The sequence below is a fragment of the Oncorhynchus nerka genome, linkage group LG15, assembly GCF_034236695.1.
Source record: "Oncorhynchus nerka isolate Pitt River linkage group LG15, Oner_Uvic_2.0, whole genome shotgun sequence".
NCBI classification, from domain to species: domain Eukaryota; kingdom Metazoa; phylum Chordata; class Actinopteri; order Salmoniformes; family Salmonidae; genus Oncorhynchus; species Oncorhynchus nerka.
In genome coordinates, this window is record NC_088410.1 from 16,840,416 (window position 1) to 16,860,300 (window position 19,885).

Here is a 19,885-nt window from a genome sequence, read left to right on the forward strand (position 1 = left end):
ACTACTCTGTTAATGTATGAATCTTATTATAATCATAATACTGAATATAAGGTGTGTAGTTTTAGTCAAGAATTAGAACAAGGACTTTCTGTTCCTTGTTAGAAACGAGCAGAGCTATCGTCAGACCGGCTGGAATACTGTGTTCGTTACTGGACATTCTGTCCCTACCCAGGGAGGGGAGAGACCTTGGGCTTGTAGTAGATTGTTTAAAAGGTGGCAGACAATGTGAGAAGGCTTGTGAACTATATTGCCATTGTATCTGAGAGGAGGGACATTTATGATGAAATGTGAGGTATATAAACCAATGTACATGGTATTATGACCAGAGCTCTCAGGAATAAACGCTACTGATTAATTTTGAGGCTGATCTTTGTCTATTTTATGCAAATAAGAACCTTACAAATTCTTAGAAACGGACAGTGTTTTGCTTTGTTACAATTGAATTGGTTAATGAACATCTAGGAATTCAATTCCTCCAACACACAAGAAACCCAGACGAGGGAAACGTGATAGCATCCAGGCAGCAGCGATGAGCTTGTCATTAGTTCTCCAACGTCAGCTTTATTGTAGCGATAAAGCATTATGTTTATTGTTATGTTTTATTGTATACAAGTTATATACATAGACAGAAGGGAGTTAGTTATAAATAGAATACATTTGGCTGTAATTTAGTTTAGAAGAAAGACTTACGCAGTGGTGTAAAATACTTAAGCAGTACTTTAAAGTATTTTTACTTACGTAGTTTTTTGGTGGGAATCTGTACTTTACTTAAGTATTTAAATATTTGACAACTTTTACTTTTACTTCACTACATTCCCAAAGAAAAGTATATACCTTTTACTCCATACATTTTCCCTGACACTCAAAAGTACTCGTTACATTTTGAATGCTTAGCAGGACCGAAAATGGTTAAATTCACACACTTATCAAGAGAACATCCCTGGTCATCCCTACTTCCTCTAATATGGCGGACTCACTAAACACAAATGTGTTGTTTCTAAATTAAGTCTGAGTGTTGGAGTGTGCCCCTGTCTAACCGTAAATTTTAAAAAAAAAAGAAAATTGTGCTGTCTGGTTTGCTAAGTATAAGGACATTTTAATTATTCATACTTTTACTTTCAATACTTAAGTATATTTGAGCAATTACATTTATTTTGATACATAAGTATATTTAAAGCCAAATACTTTTAGACTTTTACTCAAATAGAATTTTACCAGTTGACTATCACTTGGACTTGTCATTTTCTATTGTGGTATCTTTACTTTGACTCAAGTATGACTATTGGGTACTTTTTCCACCACCAGACTTACGTTTATTTTTGACCAGAGAATTACTTGTGAATTAGTTTTGATGCACCCATTGCAAAGACTTGAATAAACAGCTCTTTGTCCTGTCTGTGCTGTTAGTGAACAGCAGCTGCCATTACAGCAGCAGCCAAAGACCGGAAATAGTCATTCTCAGACACCCCCTCACGAGAGGCCTATTCAGATACTCCCTCTTTGCCTATGTGTTCCAAGTTACTGCCAGGCAAGGGTAGACGATAACAAACTACAAGATTCTTAACGTTTTCTTGACTTTTATAGATCACCTCAAATGTTATCCAGGAACTTTCTGAAGAAATATTAGGATACATGAGACGTTTATTTGTTTGAACTTAATTCCGTGTTGATATTGAAGTAGATGTTTGATTGCTCTGGTCTAGGGACGCATCATTTGCAGCCTTGGGAATCTAATTTTCTCTCCGCAACTCCCTAATCTCTACACTACAACAAAGTAGTCTACTGTACTGTAGCCTACAATTATTCATTCAATACAAAGAAATAATAGCTTCCACAATGGATCGGGTAAGTCTGGCTTTAACAGTATAGGCCTGCTGTGTTGTACAAAATGTTTCGGCCTAGTTTCAATCGTCTTTGATCCTCCACATTCCTGTGTTGGGTTTAAACGTTTCGACCAAAAAAGCATGACGGTAAAACTTGTTGCGATTTTTTTTCTTCGTCAAAGTAGTCTGCTACTATATCATATTTAGGAATATGTAACTATGACCTAATAATCTCTCCTTCCTCCACAAAGTTCACATTCATTCACTGATTTCGAACACATTGTCCATTATTTGACCAGATACTCAAGGGTCCGTTCAAACAAAGAAAATAAATGTCTTCAACAATGGAAGGCAATCGGTAAAGAGGCAAGATCAGGTGGGAACATTATAGCCAATGAGAGGGCAGATATGCGTGTTTCCACTAGTTTCCACAGCCACAAATGTCTATATCGCATTTTTATTTATTTAAGGTTAGACATAAAGCTAGAAGTGGTGTTAAGGTTAGGGTTAAAAAATAAAACATTTAAATCATTGCCACATAAGTACTGGAAAATTCACAATAAGATCAGGTGGGACCATTATTAGGCATAAAGTTAGAACGCACCAATTTGTAAGTCGCTCTGGATAAGAGCGTCTGCTAAATGACTTAAATGTAAATGTAAATGTTAATAAGATCAATGGTAGAAATGGGCGTGGTTTATGGCTTTGTTTGCGGTAACGAGTGACGACAAGTCACTACTACCATATAAAGTTTCCTATTTTTATCAATACACTCCTAACAACCTAATCGTTACGAAATGTATATTCGATCAAATAAGGCAGAAGCCAGATTTTGGGCCCAGTTATCCCTCTCGCTTCACCTCTTCATCGCTGTTTGAAAGGAAATGACTGGTATGAGATATATGGTGTAAACTAGCCCATTCCTCCACCAATCTAATGCTCTTAGATTTGTGGGAAGTAGTGTACAATTGAACATTTGAGGAAAAAGGAGATGTTCGAGGGATGCACCCAAATCAGAGGTTTAGACTAAATTAATATAATATTTGGTTTAATGTTAATCCATGTTGAATATTTCCAACAGGACAAATCTAGGCCGTTCCCCTCCACCCTCCCAGAGTCCCCAGGTCGATCGCCTCCCTGTACTTTACTGCTGGGTCTGGTTGACTGCAGGAAAACACCGGGGCAGAGTGGAACTGAGAGAGGAGAAGAGGAATATGGAGATGTGATTTCATTAAGTAAGAACCATGGTGGGTGGATGAGACTACAGTCTGCTTCTGTAACAATTAATTATATATTGATGAAAATATCTGGTCGTTCCACCCAAAGTGTACCAAAAAAAAGTTTGATTTCACATTTTAACATTCTGTCATAAAAAGCACATGTTCAACTTAATAAAATACATGTTTTGCCATCTCAAGGTTTAATGAAATATAAATACTATAGTCAGAGCCAATGTACCAAATAAAGTAACCGGGTGGGCCGTAACAGGGGACTACTGAAAACAACAAAACACTACATTGGTAAAATAGTCCTTTAAATCAGCCATGAATCTGCTTGTGACGGGGGAATGGAAGCTAGTATTGTGCAACAGGAAGTAGTAATTGAATGCAGTCTTCACATAAAAAGTTATTGTTAAAACATCTCTATCATGTCTGTGTCTGGATAGAAGGGTTGAGATGCTCAGTTTCCCACCACAAAACAGAATTTACAAAAATAGTAGAACCATCATCTGCTTTTACTCTATGATGTGACTATTATATGTTCAATGTTTCTTATGCAAAAAAATATTTATTTTCAAAAAATATTTTTTGAAAGAATAGTTTCACCATATTAAAACAAGAGTTCAGTTCATGTAACAGGGTTGACCTTAAAATGAGGGACAGACGTAAATGAATCACTAATCACACAAAATAAATAATGTTCAGAAATGACTGTTAAAGTAACCAAATAACTAGGGCTTTACATGCACACTAATCATTTCCTATTAAACTGATTATGGCAGTAGGCCGAGTATGTCATTAGTCATGTAAACACCTTACTCTGTAATGGGAAGTAAGGATACACCTTTAAAAACACCTGGTTTTCTGAACAATCTTTAGACTGATTAGGACATGTAAACACTTTAATCAGAGTTATAGAGGTGTATTTAATCTGTGTATGTTCTAACACAAGCAGCGCCAGCTAACATCTTTTGACCGAGGGCAGTGAGTTCAGGAAAAACTAAAAGTATGCTGCTTAGAAATAGTTTTCACATACAAACTACATTTTTAATAACTCAGAATTAAATATGCTTAAAAAAAATAACATGATCGCTTTTACAGAACCTTTATTTTGATAGTAATTTTTATTTATTTATCAAAGTCCCATCAGAGCAGCCTGATTTCAGATGTGTCCATGTAAACAGGTTTATGAGGGAAATTGTTCTACTTTCCAAGCATGTCAACGTTTAAATTAAACTCCTATACTAATTGACTTCACAATAATCATATTATTCTGCGCTTGTAACTTTACTCAATGATGGTAAAAATTGGAGTAATTATTGTATTAGATGGGTTAAAATCTTTCTAGAAGTTACACGGTTGACGGAGGGACCTGTCAAAATGCTGATTTGTGTCACTTTAGTCCCCCCCCCCCAAAAAAAAAATCTGATTAATTGAATTCTCCATGTGTTCTGTATTAAATGGCACTTTATTGAATATTACAGTTTTAAAATGCAATATTAGCATGCAATTATTACAGGAAAAATCTCAAAGGGATCCAAAAGGCAGTCTTTCATAGACATCTGTTTATGGATCCTATTCTGCCCTTGAGTTGCGTTCCCATGCAAAACTAGACAGATAGCTAACAACTAAGTCTTCAATAAAACTCCCAAGGCTTGACTTTTCTTGAATTAATATATTGAAAACGTTTATGTTGTGAAACTGCAAAATACAGAAAATAATATACTTTAGTGTTCAATTCACACCGACATACTGTAGCTGTACATTAAACATTTGAAGTTGCATAAATACAAAGCACGCGCTAAAGTACCATGCATCTGGCATGATGCCAAACCATATAGCTAATTGTTAACCATATGGTAATTGGCTCCTTTCATTACTCTAATAATGTATAACCATCTATGTAGAATAACAAAGCATATTACACTACAAACAGTAACAAAACTACAGTATTGTATTGTAATGACCTGACTAGCTCATAAATGAACAATTGTCCAGACAGAAGCTTGAGTTTGCGAATTGACGGTTTATTGAACCAACTCTACACAGGCTACTGTTTGGGCCGTAGCACACGCCAAATAGATAACCCACAATCCAACCGTGACCTTCTCTTGTGAAGCCCAGATGTAAGAGAGAGAGAACAAAGGCTGAACCTGGTCTTAACTTCCAATGCCCAACCCCCCCTCCACGCCACTCCGCCAACCACCAGGATGCCCGGCATCAGAACATTCCAGGCATTCCCGTGATTGGCAGATAGCAGGTTGATTGACATGTCGGACCCCGCGAACACCGGGTACTGGTCAGTACAACACAACCACCTCCTAGCCTAGCACATAACACACAGCTGTCTGTGCGGGTCGCTACACAGCCCCCCCACCACAAAGTCCCTCGTCCCCGAGGGAACAAACAAAGTCTCTGAAGCGACCCGGAGGTCTCCTTTGCCTGCGTGGGCCGTGATGGTCGCAGAGTGCCCCTCTGGGAACCCGGGGATGAAGGCAGGGATATGGGGGACAAGGAAGCGGGAACGGGTAATACAGTCCGTGGTTCTGGGGAACCACGCGGTGACACAGGGGGGGAGACAGGGGGAGTGGGCTGTCTGGAGCCTTGTCTGTGGCACCTGAGGGTGGGTGCCTGGAGAATGTCATTGCCAGAGAGGGGAATTGTGGGGGTTCCTGGGGTTTGGGGAGAAGAGGCCCCTCTGTATGGGGCTAACCTGTCCCGGTGCAGTGCCACCTTTCTCCCCCTGGGAGGAAGCTGCACCCGGTACACAACCTCCCCTACCCTCTCCAGGACACTGCAGGGTCCCACCCAGTGACTGTCCAACTTGGGGCATCTGCCTTTTTTTCCTTAGGGGGCTGTAGACCCAGACCAGCTCCCCAGCCACAAAGTGCCTTCCCCGGGTGTGCACGTCATAGTTCCTTTTCTGCCTCACACCTGCATTCACCAGCTGCTCTCTGGCGAAGGTGTGGGCTGTCTCCAGGCGGTCCTGGAGTCTCCGGGCATACTCCGGCCCCGGAGGAACATGAGGGCTATCCAGGGGCCGACCAAACGCCATCTCCGCAGGGGTGCGGATCTCTCTCCCCAGCATGAGGAGGGCAGGCGTGCAGGAGGTGGAGTCTTGGACAGCGGAGCGGCATGCCATGAGGACCATAGGCAGGTGCTTGTCCCAGTCACGCTGGTGTTTGGAAGAGACGATGGCCAGCTGCTGTCCAAGCGTTTTGTTGAAGCGCTCCACAAGGCCATCACTTTGAGGATGGAGAGGAGTAGTGCGGGTCTTGTGCATACCCAGCCTCTCACACATGGTGGCGAACACACGGGACTCAAAGTTTCTGCCTTGGTCGCTGTGGATGGACTCTGCAGCTCCAAACCTGCTGAACATCCCCGCTGTCAGGGCGTCGACGATGGTCTCTGCCTCCTGGTCAGGCAGAGCATAGGCCTCGGGCCATTTTGTGAAATAGTCCATGGCCGTGAGCACCCAGCGGTTTCCACTGTCTGTGGTGGGGAACGGCCCAACTACATCCACTCCCACCCTCTCCATGGGAGCCCCCACTGGGAACTGTTGGAGCTGAGCATGAGAGCGGCCTGGGGGCCCTTTCTCGCTGTGCAGTTGTCACAGCGGCGACAAAAGTCCTCCACATCCCTCTTGTGCTGCCCCCAGTAGAAGCCCTGACGGAGACGGCGCAGTGTTTTTGTGACCCCAAAGTGTCCAGTCCCCACCCCCCATGAGTACTCTGGAGCACAGCCTCCCGCAATGCTTTTGGGACCACCACCTGCCACCTCTCCTCTCCCGTAGCTGACTCCTTCCATGCCCGCTGTAGCACGCCATCAGCCAGCCGCAGTCTCTCAAACTTCGACCACAACCCTTTGGTCGCGAGTGAGAGCGCTGTCACCTCTTCCCATGGTGGCCTCACCTGCGCCTCTACCCACTGTAGCACTGGCTGTAGGTCTGTGTCCCGTCCCTGCTGCTGCCGCCATTCAGCCACGTCGACAGTCTGCAGCTCACAGCAGACAGGCCCGCTCGCCCGACACACTGTGGCACAGACACCCTCCTCTGCCCGCAGCTCTCTCTCCCGTCCCTCTCTCCGTTCACAGTGGCGGCAGCCGTCTGCAGTACAGGGCCGACGGGACATGGCGTCGGCGTTGGAGTGGCGTGCTCCTGCCCTGTGCACCACCGTGAAGTCATACGGCTGAAGCTCCTCCAACCAGCGTGCCACCTGCCCCTCTGGCTCTCTGAAAGACATGAGCCACTGGAGAGCAGAGTGGTCAGTCCTTACAGTAAAGGGCAGACCACCCAGGTAGTACTTGAAGTGTTTGACGGAAGCCACAACAGCCAAGAGCTCCCGCCGGGTGACACAGTAGCGGCGCTCATGTTTGTCAAATGTTTTGCTGAAGTACGCCACCACTCTCTCCCCTCTGGCCCCACCTGGGCCAGCACCCCACCCATGCCCACATTGCTCGCGTCTGTGTCCAGGATAAAGGGCAAGGTGAGGTCAGGGGGCGAGCACGGGGCCTCGATCAGTGCACGTTTGAGGGTGTTGAACGCCTCCTCACACTCCACTGTCCAAGTGAAAGCCTTGTCCTTCGGCAGCAGGCGGTTCAGTGGAGCAGCAACGCTTGAGAAGCCCCGTACAAACCTCCTGTAGTATGAGGCCAGGCCCAGGAAGCTCTTCAGCTGACGCTGGTCGGTGGGGTGGGCCAGTCTCTGACAGCCCCTACCTTGTCCTCCATGGTGCTGATCCCCTCCTTCCCCACTCGGTGGCCCAAGAAGGACACCTCTCTCCTCATGAAGTGGCACTTCTCGGGGTGGAGCTTCAGACCTGCGGCAGCCACCCTCTCCAGCACACGCCGTAGCGCCCCAGGGCTGACTGGAAGGAGCTGCCATGGGCCAGGATGTCATCGAGGTATACCAGACACTGCTGTCGGGGGATGCCATCCAGCACCCTGTCCATCAAACGCTCAAAAGTAGCTGGAGCGTTGCACAGGCCAAAGCACAGGACCTTGAACTGCCAGTGTCCTCTGTTAGTGGAGAACGCAGTTTTGGCTCTGGCCTCTGGGGAGAGGGGCACCTGCCAGTAGCCGCTGCGGAGGTCTAGTGAGGAGAACCAGGAGGACCCCCTAACCAGGTCCAGCGACTCATCGATACGTGGTATGGGGTATGAGTCCTTCCTGGTTACCTCATTCAGCCGCCTGTAGTCCGCACAGAACCTCAGCTTGCCCCCTTCTTCGGAACCATGACGACTGGCGCGCCCAGGGGCTGTCTGAGGGCTCAATGAAGTCTGCCCGCTGCATCTCCAACACAGCCTTGTCTGCCGCCTCCTGGCGTGCCAGCGGGATACGGCGGGGACGCATCTTGATGGGTCGAGCATCACCTGTGTCGATCTCATGCTGCACCAGAAGAGTCTGACCCACCTCTTCCTCACTCAACGCAAAGCTGTCTCTGAATTCAAACAGCAACTGCCACAACCGTTCCTGCTGCTCAGGGTCAAGACCAACACAGTTCCTCCCCATATCTCCCTCACTGCAGACAGTGTCCTCTCCTCTCCCATCTGGGGTAGCTGGGCTGGGGGGTGCGGCCCGGGCTCACAGAGGGCTGTGTCATGGAGGTAGCTGGGGGAATGTAACACACCGCCGTAGGTGACAGGGGACTGGGGAAAAGTCACACACAGCTGTGGGGAGGGGGCAGCCATGAGTCTCTGCTGCTTTAACTGTTGGAGTAAAGGGTTTGTTGGGTTGAGTGAATGTGACATTAGGGGGGCCATGGTGACTTCCGTCCCTCCCTGGAAGCTCAGTGTGCCCCTATTTAGGTCTAACTGGCAGCCTGTGCTCCTAAGAAAGTCCAACCCCAGGATACAAGGGTCCTGCACAGCCGCCACCCACACAGGATGACGCACAGTCCTGCCCCTACTGTCAGAGTCATTATTCCCTTCCCTTTCATGGGTGCCAGCTCACCTGTGACTGTGCGGAGCTGCACAGTTGTAGGCTCACACTGAGTCCAACCTGGCACAATATCTGGCCTCACCAGGGTTACTGTGGACCCAGTGTCCACCAGGGCGGAGCAGGGCACCCCTCCACAGTGACAGGGACATGACAAAAGTCCCCAACACAGGTCCGGCCCACCACAACAACAGGCTCCCTCCGCTTGCCCTCGTCTGCTTCTGGGGGAAGTGGAGCCTTGCTTCCCCGTCTGTGCCGGTGGGCTCCTCCTGAAGATGATGGTGGTTGGGATAGAAAGCCAGGGGTCCGCACTACCCGGTCTATGCGGACCCCGAGCCGTTTCCCTGAGCTCTGGGGGACATGGGGCAATCTCGGCGCAGATGGCCTGGCTGGCCACAACCCCAGCAGACCCTGGGACCAGGGCTTGTGTTTCGTGCCGCCTGTAGCGACACAGCCCGAATGAGTTCTGTCATTTCGGCCACCCAAGCAGGCTTTTCCGGCTCCGGGCTGCTCTGCCCCCAGCTCGCACAGAGGGTGTGTCTCCCTGCACCCCCACCAAAGCCCCAGCTGAAGCCCCAGCCCACACCAGCTCCCTCTCCAAAGCCATCTCCAAGGCTGTCTGCAATGACTCAGGATGAGCCAGCTGGGTCTGTATGCGCAGCTCCGTAGGGAGAGCGCCTGTATGAACTGGTCCCGTGCTAGCTCGCTCTGCACGGAGGGGGCATGTGAGCATATGCCCGCCGAGAGAGGCTCTCAATGTCATTAGCTAGCACCCGTAGAGGCTCTCCAGGCTGCCTGCGTCTATTCCTCAGTTCGGAGCGCAGTAGCCCGGGCTGTACACACTGTCCATAGCGCCTCCTCAGTGCTCCCACTAGAGCACCATAATCATGCCTGTCCTCGGGGCTAATCAATATCAAACAGGACACAGCTTCATCCGTGAGGCATAAAGCCAACTGCAGTGCCCTTTCTTCATCCGACCACCCCTAAAATGAGCTAACAGTTCAAACTGAGCATGAAAAGCTTCCCAATCCGCCTTACCGGAATACTTGGGGTCTTAACAGATACGGACGCAGCCGGGAACTGGGCGCCGCCATGTTTGTTTACATTCTGAGCCCCAGATTCCTCGTCACGCCGCGTCGACGTCGCCACTTCGGTCCGCCCACCAGAATCCGCGCGAAATACACTCGACGAAGCACTCATGCCCGCTTCAGCCACCATCACTTTAACGTCCTCCCTCAAGCGGCCTCTGCGCTCCGACGCCCTGGCGATCTCCTCAGACAGAACCCCCGACGTCCATTCACACGCACCTCCTTGGCCATAATCGTCCCCTACCTCCACCTTCACTTTCGGATTCCCTCGAAGCATTTTCAATCCCCGTTCTCACCTACGGTAGCTAGCCACATAAGTCAGCTAGCTAGCTGGCTAACTTGTATCAACGTTTTTACTTCTGACACCAATGTAATGACCTGACTAGCTCATAAATGAACAATTGTCCAGACAGAAGCTTGAGTTTGCGAATTGACGGTTTATTGAACCAACTCTACACAGGCTACTGTTTGGGCCGTAGCACACGCCAAATAGATAACCCACAATCCAACCGTGACCTTCTCTTGTGAAGCCCAGATGTAAGAGAGAGAGAACAAAGGCTGAACCTGGTCTTAACTTCCAATGCCCAACCCCCCCTCCACGCCACTCCGCCAACCACCAGGATGCCCGGCATCAGAACATTCCAGGCATTCCCGTGATTGGCAGATAGCAGGTTGATTGACATGTCGGACCCCGCGAACACCGGGTACTGGTCAGTACAACACAACCACCTCCTAGCCTAGCACATAACACACAGCTGTCTGTGCGGGTCGCTACAGTATATTTTACAATTCGTTTGCATGACGCTTGAGCAAAGTAATACAGCTAACGACATACATTAAAGGCATTGCAATTTGTGAGTAAATGCAACCAACATTGATATGTAAGCAACTCTATCAATAACAAGATTATCATCATTAGCTAAATGCTTGAATCGAACTTACAAACAAATATTTTTCCAAGGCTAAAGCGTGACAAGAAATAACTACATTGAAAGACCTGCACCGTAGCATTGTTTGTAGCTGCTTCTATGCGTGCAAAACAAATTCTGTACTTCCTGTTTGCGTCGTCTTTCTAAGTACCAGAAAGCGCCACTAGGGGCCAAATAACACCATTGAACACAATGAAAATCCAATTTAACCATTGTAATAAAATCATCTGTTACCTTCTAACAGGATGGCAGCACAGATCCATATTTGCAAAATGTAGTTATTCAATGTCTTTTTTTCACAGGCGACAGCCCTAATCGTTGCTCTCTCAGTGGGAGGGGCTTATCATCTGTGGAGCCTCAACAACATCATGATGCTGACAAGAAAGAGAAGAGCCTCTCCAGATCAGAACACCTCAAGAAACACCAGCATAGAGGTATAGGGAAGAAACCTCACTGCTGCTCTGACTGTGGGAAGAGTTTTGCTAAACAGAAGGAATTGACGATTCATGAGCATATTCTCAATGGAGAGAAACCATACCACTGCTCTCAGAGTGGTAAGAGTTTTGCTGCATTTAAAATCTTAAAATCTAATCAGAGAATTCATACAAGGGAGAGGACTTACACCTGCTTTGATTGTGGGAAATACTTTAGTCGATCAGGAGACCTGACTGCACACCAACGCATACACACAGGAGTGAAGCCTTATAGCTGTGTCCAATGTGGGAAGAGCTTTGCTGTATCCGGAAACCTGACTACACACCAACGCATACACACAGGAGAGAAGCCTTATAGCTGTGATCAATGTGGGAAGAGCTTCAATCATTCAGGATCCCTGACTAAACACCAACGCATACACACAGGAGAGAAGCCTTATTGCTGTCATCAGTGTGGGAAGAGCTTCCGTCATTCAGGATCCCTGACTACACACCAACGCATGCACACAGGAGAGAAGCCTTATGGCTGTGATCAGTGTGGGAAGAGCTTCAATCATCCAGGATCCCTGACTAAACACCAACGCATACACACAGGGGAGAAGCCTTATAGCTGTGATCAATGTGGGAAGAGCTTTGCTGTATCAGGAGACCTGACTACACACCAACGCATACACACAGGAGAGAAGCCTTATAGCTGTGATCAATGTGGGAAGAGCTTCAATCAATCAGGAGCACTGACTACACACCAGCGCATACACACGGGAGAGAAGCCTTATAGCTGTGATCAATGTGGGAAGAGCTTCAGTCAATCAGGAGCACTGACTACACACCAATGCATACACACAGCACATAAACCTTATAGCTGTGATCAGTGTGGGAAGAGCTTCAATCAATCAGGAGCCCTGACTACACACCAACGCATACACACAGGAGAGAAGCCTTATAGCTGTGATCAGTGTGGGAAGAGTTTCAATCATTCAGGATCCCTGACTAAACACCAACGCATACACACAGGAGAGAAGCCTTATAGCTGTGATCAGTGTGGGAAGAGTTTCAATCATTCAGGATCCCTGACTAAACACCAACGCATACACACAGGAGAGAAGCCTTATAGCTGTGATCAGTGTGGGAAGAGCTTCCATCAATCAGGAGACCTGACTGCACACCAACGTATACACACAGGAGAGAAACCTTATAGCTGTGATCAGTGTGGGAAGTGTTTTGCTCTAGATTTCACCCTGACAACACACCAGCGAATACACACTGGAGAGAAACCTTACTCCTGTCTATGTGGAAAGAGCTTTGCTCATTCAGGGTCACTGAAAAACCACCAGAAAACACAAACATGTCATCTTTCATCTCCCTCCTCTCCGACACCAGTTCCAGATCCCTAAATAAAGTTTACATAGAAAACATCTTGTAAAGAGTCATCCATCTCCCATTCTCTAACAGTTACTAAGTCTGATTACCATGGTAACCTGTGTAGCATAATATGCATCTCTGGATCCATGTGTATCAAGCGGCTTGGAGTAGGAGTGGTGTGTGGTGGGGAGTAGGAGTGTTCAGAGCTGTATCTTATTTCTATATCTCCTATTATCCATTAAATAACTTTAATGTAGAATGTTTCAACAATACAAGGTGTGTATTCATTTATTCAATAGAAAAATAAATTACATCCATTATCTGCTCAACAATGTCTGCTTATCACATTAATTATATGTTTTTAAAATCTATAATAATTTTTAATGAGGATCATTGGCCTCTTGTATAAATAATTTGGTCCTAAAAGATGTTCTGCCAATTGGTCTGAGGGGGACAGTTACCTGCATGAACCAAAACCGAGTGAGAAAAGAGCGAGCACTCTCTTCAGAAATACAATTCCAGCACAATGTCCTATACATGACCATTCTACTTCTTTTTGGTGAGTTGTTACGTGGAACAAATGCTTGTATGAAAATATTGTAAAACATCTGGAATGTGGTTTCATGTTTTCTTGTTTTGTTTTACATTGCTGATTGCATATTCATTGTTTAATTGTTTAGTTGTATTCTGTAGAAGAGACCAGGATATGTTGTTGGCCTGGGTCCCAATACTCAGTGTTATAGTCCTGGTCCTGAGAATAGAGACCAGGATATGTTGTTAGCCTGGGTCCCAATACTCAGTATTATAATCCTGGTCCTGAGAATAGAGACCAGGATATGTTGTTGTCCTGGGTCCCAATACTCAGTATTATAGTCCTGGTCCTGACAATAGAGACCAGGATATGTTGTTGGCCTGGATCCCAATACTCAATGTTATAGTCCTGGTCCTGAGAATAGAGACCAGGATATGTTGTTGGCCTGGGTCCCAATACTCAGTGTTATAGTCCTGGTCCTGAGAATAGAGACCAGGATATGTTGTTGGCCTGGATCCCAATACTCAGTGTTATAGTCCTGGTCCTGAGAATAGAGACCAGGATATGTTGTTGGCCTGGGTCCCAATACTCAGTGTTATAGTCCTGGTCCTGAGAATAGAGACCAGGATATGTTGTTGGCCTGGGTCCCAATACTCAGTGTTATAGTCCTGGTCCTGAGAATAGAGACCAGGATATGTTGTTGGCCTGGATCCCAATACTCAGTGTTATAGTCCTGGTCCTGAGAATAGAGACCAGGATATGTTGTTGGCCTGGGTCCCAATACTCAGTGTTATAGTCCTGGTCCTGAGAATAGAGACCAGGATATGTTGTTGGCCTGGGTCCCAATACTCAGTGTTATAGTCCTGGTCCTGAGAATAGAGACCAGGATATGTTGTTGGCCTGGATCCCAATACTCAGTGTTATAGTCCTGGTCCTGAGAATAGAGACCAGGATATGTTGTTGGCCTGGGTCCCAATACTCAGTGTTATAGTCCTGGTCCTGAGAATAGAGACCAGGATATGTTGTTGGCCTGGATCCCAATACTCAATGTTATAGTCCTGGTCCTGAGAATAGAGACCAGGATATGTTGTTGTCCTGGGTCCCAATACTCAGTGTTATAGTCCTGGTCCTGAGAATAGAGACCAGGATATGTTGTTGTCCTGGGTCCCAATACTCAGTGTTATAGTCCTGGTCCTGAGAATAGAGACCAGGATATGTTGTTGGCCTGGATCCCAATACTCAGTGTTATAGTCCTGGTCCTGAGAATAGAGACCAGGATATGTTGTTGTCCTGGGTCCCAATACTCAGTGTTATAGTCCTGGTCCTGAGAATAGAGACCAGGATATGTTGTTGTCCTGGGTCCCAATACTCAGTGTTATAATCCTGGTCCTGAGAATAAAACAGGTTTAAAACAACAACAGAGAAACACGTGTCTTACAGTGCTACACATCTGTTATGATAGAGACTTTTTCCTGCTTAATTGAAGTATCAGGTGTAGTTTTTCACCAGTTATAAAGTGTGTTTGTTGTCTCTCTTTATGTTTCTATGGCTGCAGAGAGGGAGATGCAACAACAGCCTTGAGAACATCTGGACTCAAATTGAACTATTTCCCAAGTTGCTGTCAGGTAAAAGTAGACGAAAGCAGACTTACAGGATTATTTTTGAAAGGGGTGTTGTTGAATGTTCCCTTTGCAGAATAACAGCCCCAAAGCATGATGTTTCCACCCCCATGCTTCACAGTAGGTATGGTGTTCTTTGGATGCAACTCAGCATTCTTTTTTTTACCAAAAAGTTATATTTTGGTTTCATCTTTACCAAATCAAATTTAGTTATATAGCCCTTCGTACATCAGCTGATATCTCAAAGTGCTGTACAGAAACCCAGCCTAAAACCCCAAACAGCAAGCAATGCAGGTGTAGAAGCACGGTGGCTAGGAAAAACTCCCTAGAAAGGCCAAAACCTAGGAAGAAACCTAGAGAGGAACCAGGCTATGTGGGGTGGCCAGTCCTCTTCTGGCTGTGCCGGGTGGAGATTATAACAGAACATGGCCAAGATGTTCAAATGTTCATAAATTACCAGCATGTTCGAATAATAAGAAGGCAGAACAGTTGAAATTGGAGCAGCAGCACGGCCAGGTGGACTGGGGACAGCAAGGAGTCATCATGTCAGGTAATCCTGGGGCATGGTCCTAGGGCTCAGGTCCTCCGAGAGAGAGAAGGAAAGAGAGAAGGAGAGAATTAGAGAACGCACACTTAGCTTCACACAGGACACCGAATAGGACAGGAGAAGTACTCCAGATATAAAAAACTGACCCTAGCCCCCCGACACATAAACTACTGCAGCATAAATACTGGAGGCTGAGACAGGAGGGGTCAGGAGACACTGTGGACCCATCTGAGGACACCCCCGGACAGGGCCAAACAGGAAGGATCTAACCCCACCCACTTTGCCAAAGCACAGCCCCCACACCACTAGAGGGATATCTTCAACTTACCATCCTGAGGCAGGGCCGAATATAGCCCACAAAGATCTCCGCCATGGCACAACCCAAGGGGGGGCGCCAACCCAGAGAGGATGACCACATCAGTGAATCAACCCACTCAGGTGACGCACCCCTTCCAGGGACGGCATGAGAGAGCCCCAGTAAGCCAGTGACTCAGCCCCTGTAATAGGGTTAGAGGCAGAGAATCCCAGTGGAAAGAGGGGAACCGGCCAGGCAGAGACAGCAAGGGCGGTTCGTTGCTCCAGAGCCTTTCCGTTCACCTTCCCACTCCTGGGCCAGACTACACTCAATCATATGACCCACTGAAGAGATGAGTCTTCAGTAAAGACTTAAAGGTTGAGACCGAGTTTGCGTCTCTGACATGGGTAGGCAGACCGTTCCATAAAAATGGAGCTCTATAGGAGAAAGCCCTGCCTCCAGCTGTTTGCTTAGAAATTCTAGGGACAATTAGGAGGCCTGCGTCTTGTGACCGTAGCGTACGTGTAGGTATGTACGGCAGGACCAAATCAGAGAGATAGGTAGGAGCAAGCCCATGTAATGCTTTGTAGGTTAGCAGTAAAACCTTGAAATCAGCCCTTGCTTTGACAGGAAGCCAGTGTAGAGAGGCTAGCACTGGAGTAATATGATCAAATTCTTTGGTTCTAGTCAGGATTCTAGCAGCCGTATTTAGCACCAACTGAAGTTTATTTAGTGCTTTATCCGGGTAGCCGGAAAGTAGAGCATTGCAGTAGTCTAACTTAGAAGTGACAAAAGCATGGATTAATTTTTCTGCATAATTTTTGGACAGAAAGTTTCTGATTTTTGCAATGTTACGTAGATGGAAAAAAGCTGTCCTTGAAATGGTCTTGATATGTTCTTCAAAAGAGAGATCAGGGTCCAGAGTAACGCCGAGGTCCTTCACAGTTTTATTTGAGACGACTGTACAACCATTACGATTAATTGTCAGATTCAACAGAAGATCTCTTTGTTTCTTGGGACCTAGAACAAGCATCTCTGTTTTGTCCGAGTTTAAAAGTAGAAAGTTTGCAGCCATCCACTTCCTTATGTCTGAAACACATGCTTCTAGCAAGGGCAATTTTGGGGCTTCACCATGTTTCATTGAAATGTACAGCTGTGTGTCATCTGCATAGCAGTGAAAGTTAACATTATGTTTTCGAATAACATCCCCAAGAGGTAAAATATATAGTGAAAACAATAGTGGTCCTAAAATGGAACCTTGAGGAACACCGAAATTTACAGTTGATTTGTCAGAGGACAAACCATTCACAGAGACAAACTGATATCTTTCCGACAGATAAGATCTAAACCAGGCCAGAACTTGTCCGTGTAGACCAATTTGGGTTTCCAATCTCTCCAAAAGAATGTGGTGATCGATGGTATCAAAAGCAGCACTAAGGTCTAGGAGTACGAGGACAGATGCAGAGCCTCGGTCCGATGCCATTAAAATGTCATTTACCACCTTCACAAGTGCCGTTTCAGTGCTATGATGGGGTCTAAAACCAGACGGAAGCATTTCGTATACATTGTTTGTCTTCAGGAAGGCAGTAAGTTGCTGCGCAACAGCCTTTTCTAAAAAATTTGAGAGGAATGGAAGATTCGATATAGGCCGATAGTTTTTTATATTTTCTGGATCAAGGTTTGGCTTTTTCAAGACAGGCTTTATTACTGCCACTTTTAGTGAGTTTGGTACACATCCGGTGGATAGAGAGCTGTTTATTATGTTCAACATAGGAGGGCCAAACACAGGAAGCAGCTCTTTCAGTAGTTTAGTTGGAATAGGGTCCAGTATGCAGCTTGAAGGTTTTGAGGCCATGATTATTTTCAACATTGTGTCAAGAGATATATTACTAAAACACTTGAGCGTCTCTCTTGATCCTAGGTCCTGGGAGAGTTGTGCAGACTCAGGACAACTGAGCTTTGAAGAAATACGCAGATTTAAAGAGGAGTCCGTAATTTGCTTTCTAATAATCATAATCTTTTCCTCAAAGAAGTTCATGATATTATCACTGCTAAAGTGAAAGTCATCCTCTCTTGGGGAATGCTGCTTTTTAGTTAGCTTTGCGACAGTATCAAAAAGGAATTTCGGATTGTTCTTATTTTCCTCAATTAAGTTAGAAAAATAGGATGATCGAGCAGCAGTAAGGGCTCTTCGGTACTGCACGGTACTGTCTTTCCAAGCTAGTCGGAAGACTTCCAGTTTGGTGTGGCGCCATTTCCGTTCCAATTTTCTGGAAGCTTTCTTCAGAGCTCGGGTATTTTCTGTGTACCAGGGAGCTAGTTTCTTATGAGAAATGTTTTTAGGGGTGCAACTGCATCTAGGGTATTGCGCAAGGTTAAATTGAGTTCCTCAGTTAGGTGGTTAACTGATTTTTGTCCTCTGGCGTCCTTGGGTAGACAGAGGGAATCTGGAAGGACATCAAGGAATCTTTGTGTAGTCTGTGAATTTATAGGACGACTTTTGATGTTCCTTGGTTGGGGTCTGAAAAGATTATTTGTTGCAATTGCAAACGTAATAAAATGGTTGTCCGATAGTCCAGGATTATGAGGATAAACATTAAGATCCACAACATTTATTCCATGGGACAAAACTAGGTCCAGCGTATGACTGTGACAGTGAGTGGGTCCAGAGACATGTTGGACAAAACCCACTGAGTCGATGATGGCTCCGAAAGCCTTTTGGAGTGGGTCTGTGGACTTTTCCATGTGAATATTAAAGTCACCAAAGATTAGAATATTATCTGCTATGACTACAAGGTCCGATAGGAATTCATACCATATGACATTCTCCCAATCTTCTTCTGGATCATCCAAATACTCTCTAGCAAACTTCAGATGGGCCTGGACATGTACTGGTTTAAGCAGGGGGACACGTCTGGCACTGCAGGATTTGAGTCCCTGGCGGCGTAGTGTGTTACTGATGGTAGCCTTTGTTACTTTGGTCCCAGCTCTCTGCAGGTCATTCACTAGGTCCCCCCGTGAGGTTCTGGGATTTTTGCTCACCGTTCTTATGATCACTTTGACCCCACAGGGTGAGATTTTGCGTGGAGCCCCAGATCAAGGGAGATTATCAGTGGTCTTGTATGTCTTCCATTTCCTAATAATTGCTCCCACAGTTGATTTCTTCAAACCAAGCTGTTTACCTATTGCAGATTCAGTCTTCCCAGCCTGGTGCAGGTCTACAATTTTGTTTTTTGTGTCCTTTGACAGCTCTTTGGTATTGGCCATAGTGGAGTTTGGAGTGTGACTGTTTGAGGTTGTGGACAGGTGTCTTTTATACTGATAACAAGTTCAAACAGGTGCCATTAATACAGGTAACGAGTGGAGGACAGAGCCTCTTAAAGAAGAAGTTACAGGTCTGTGAGAGCCAGAAATCTTGCTTGTTTGTAGGTGACCAAATACTATTTTCCACCATAATTTGCAAATAAATTCATTAAAAATCCTACAATGTGATTTTCTGGATTTTCTTTTCTCATTTTGTCTGTAATAGTTGAAGTGTACCTATGATGAAAATTACAGGCCTCACTCATCTTTTAAAGTGGGAGAACTTGCACAATTGGTGGCTGACTAAATACTTTTTTTGCCCCACTGTACACCCACACTTCGAACCCTATTCAGACTTGAGAACTTAACATCGACGAGAGTCCAAAAATATTGCCTAATGTCCACATTTTATTGACTTAAGTCCATGTTACGTCAACATATCTCAAGATTGAATCGGGCCCTTCATACACATCATGCAATATACATTGTAATTGTTGTAGTTTTTAGTCAAATGTTTTGTAAAATGCAGTATAATTTTTCATGACAATGATTTGGGGTTAAACCATCTATTTTAAAACAAAAGTATTTGCTGGACTTGATTTCACTTAGTACGCTCCATGTATTAAATAACACAATATAATCAGCTTTATTTAATGAGTCCTAACAATACATCTACACAGTGATTTAAATGTTTTTTCTTTCCGTCCTGAATGAGGTAAGTCACAGGTCCCAGTCTCCAGATTACTGTCGCCTGAATCCATTTCCCTGTCACACTTATTCTTCCTCCTGGAAAACTCGA

General features: G+C 45.6%; 1 protein-coding gene across 2 annotated transcripts; it reads left to right on the forward strand.

Moving 5' to 3' along the window:
• The first annotated feature begins 1,493 nt into the window (after positions 1 to 1,493).
• On the forward strand, positions 1,494 to 13,371 carry LOC115127166 (zinc finger protein 883-like). 2 transcript variants are annotated; one of them, XM_029656808.2, is made up of 3 exons: positions 1,494 to 1,845; positions 2,905 to 3,070; positions 11,297 to 13,371. In XM_029656808.2, exons 1-3 carry the CDS (start codon positions 1,837 to 1,839, stop codon positions 12,820 to 12,822), a joined length of 1,701 nt encoding a protein of 566 aa, XP_029512668.2. In that variant the 5' UTR covers positions 1,494 to 1,836; the 3' UTR covers positions 12,823 to 13,371. The 2 variants fall into 2 exon arrangements, with proteins under 2 accessions (XP_029512668.2, XP_064857187.1); XM_065001115.1 differs by having other exon boundaries at positions 2,905 to 3,058.
• Positions 13,372 to 19,885: the final 6,514 nt, after the last annotated feature.

Bases quoted from the DNA above. Each gene is read 5' to 3' on its own strand.
- LOC115127166 (XM_029656808.2), top strand. The intron at 3,071-11,296 runs GTGGGTGGATGA...TTTTTTTCACAG, and splicing joins TTCATTAAGTAAGAACCATG to GCGACAGCCCTAATCGTTGC.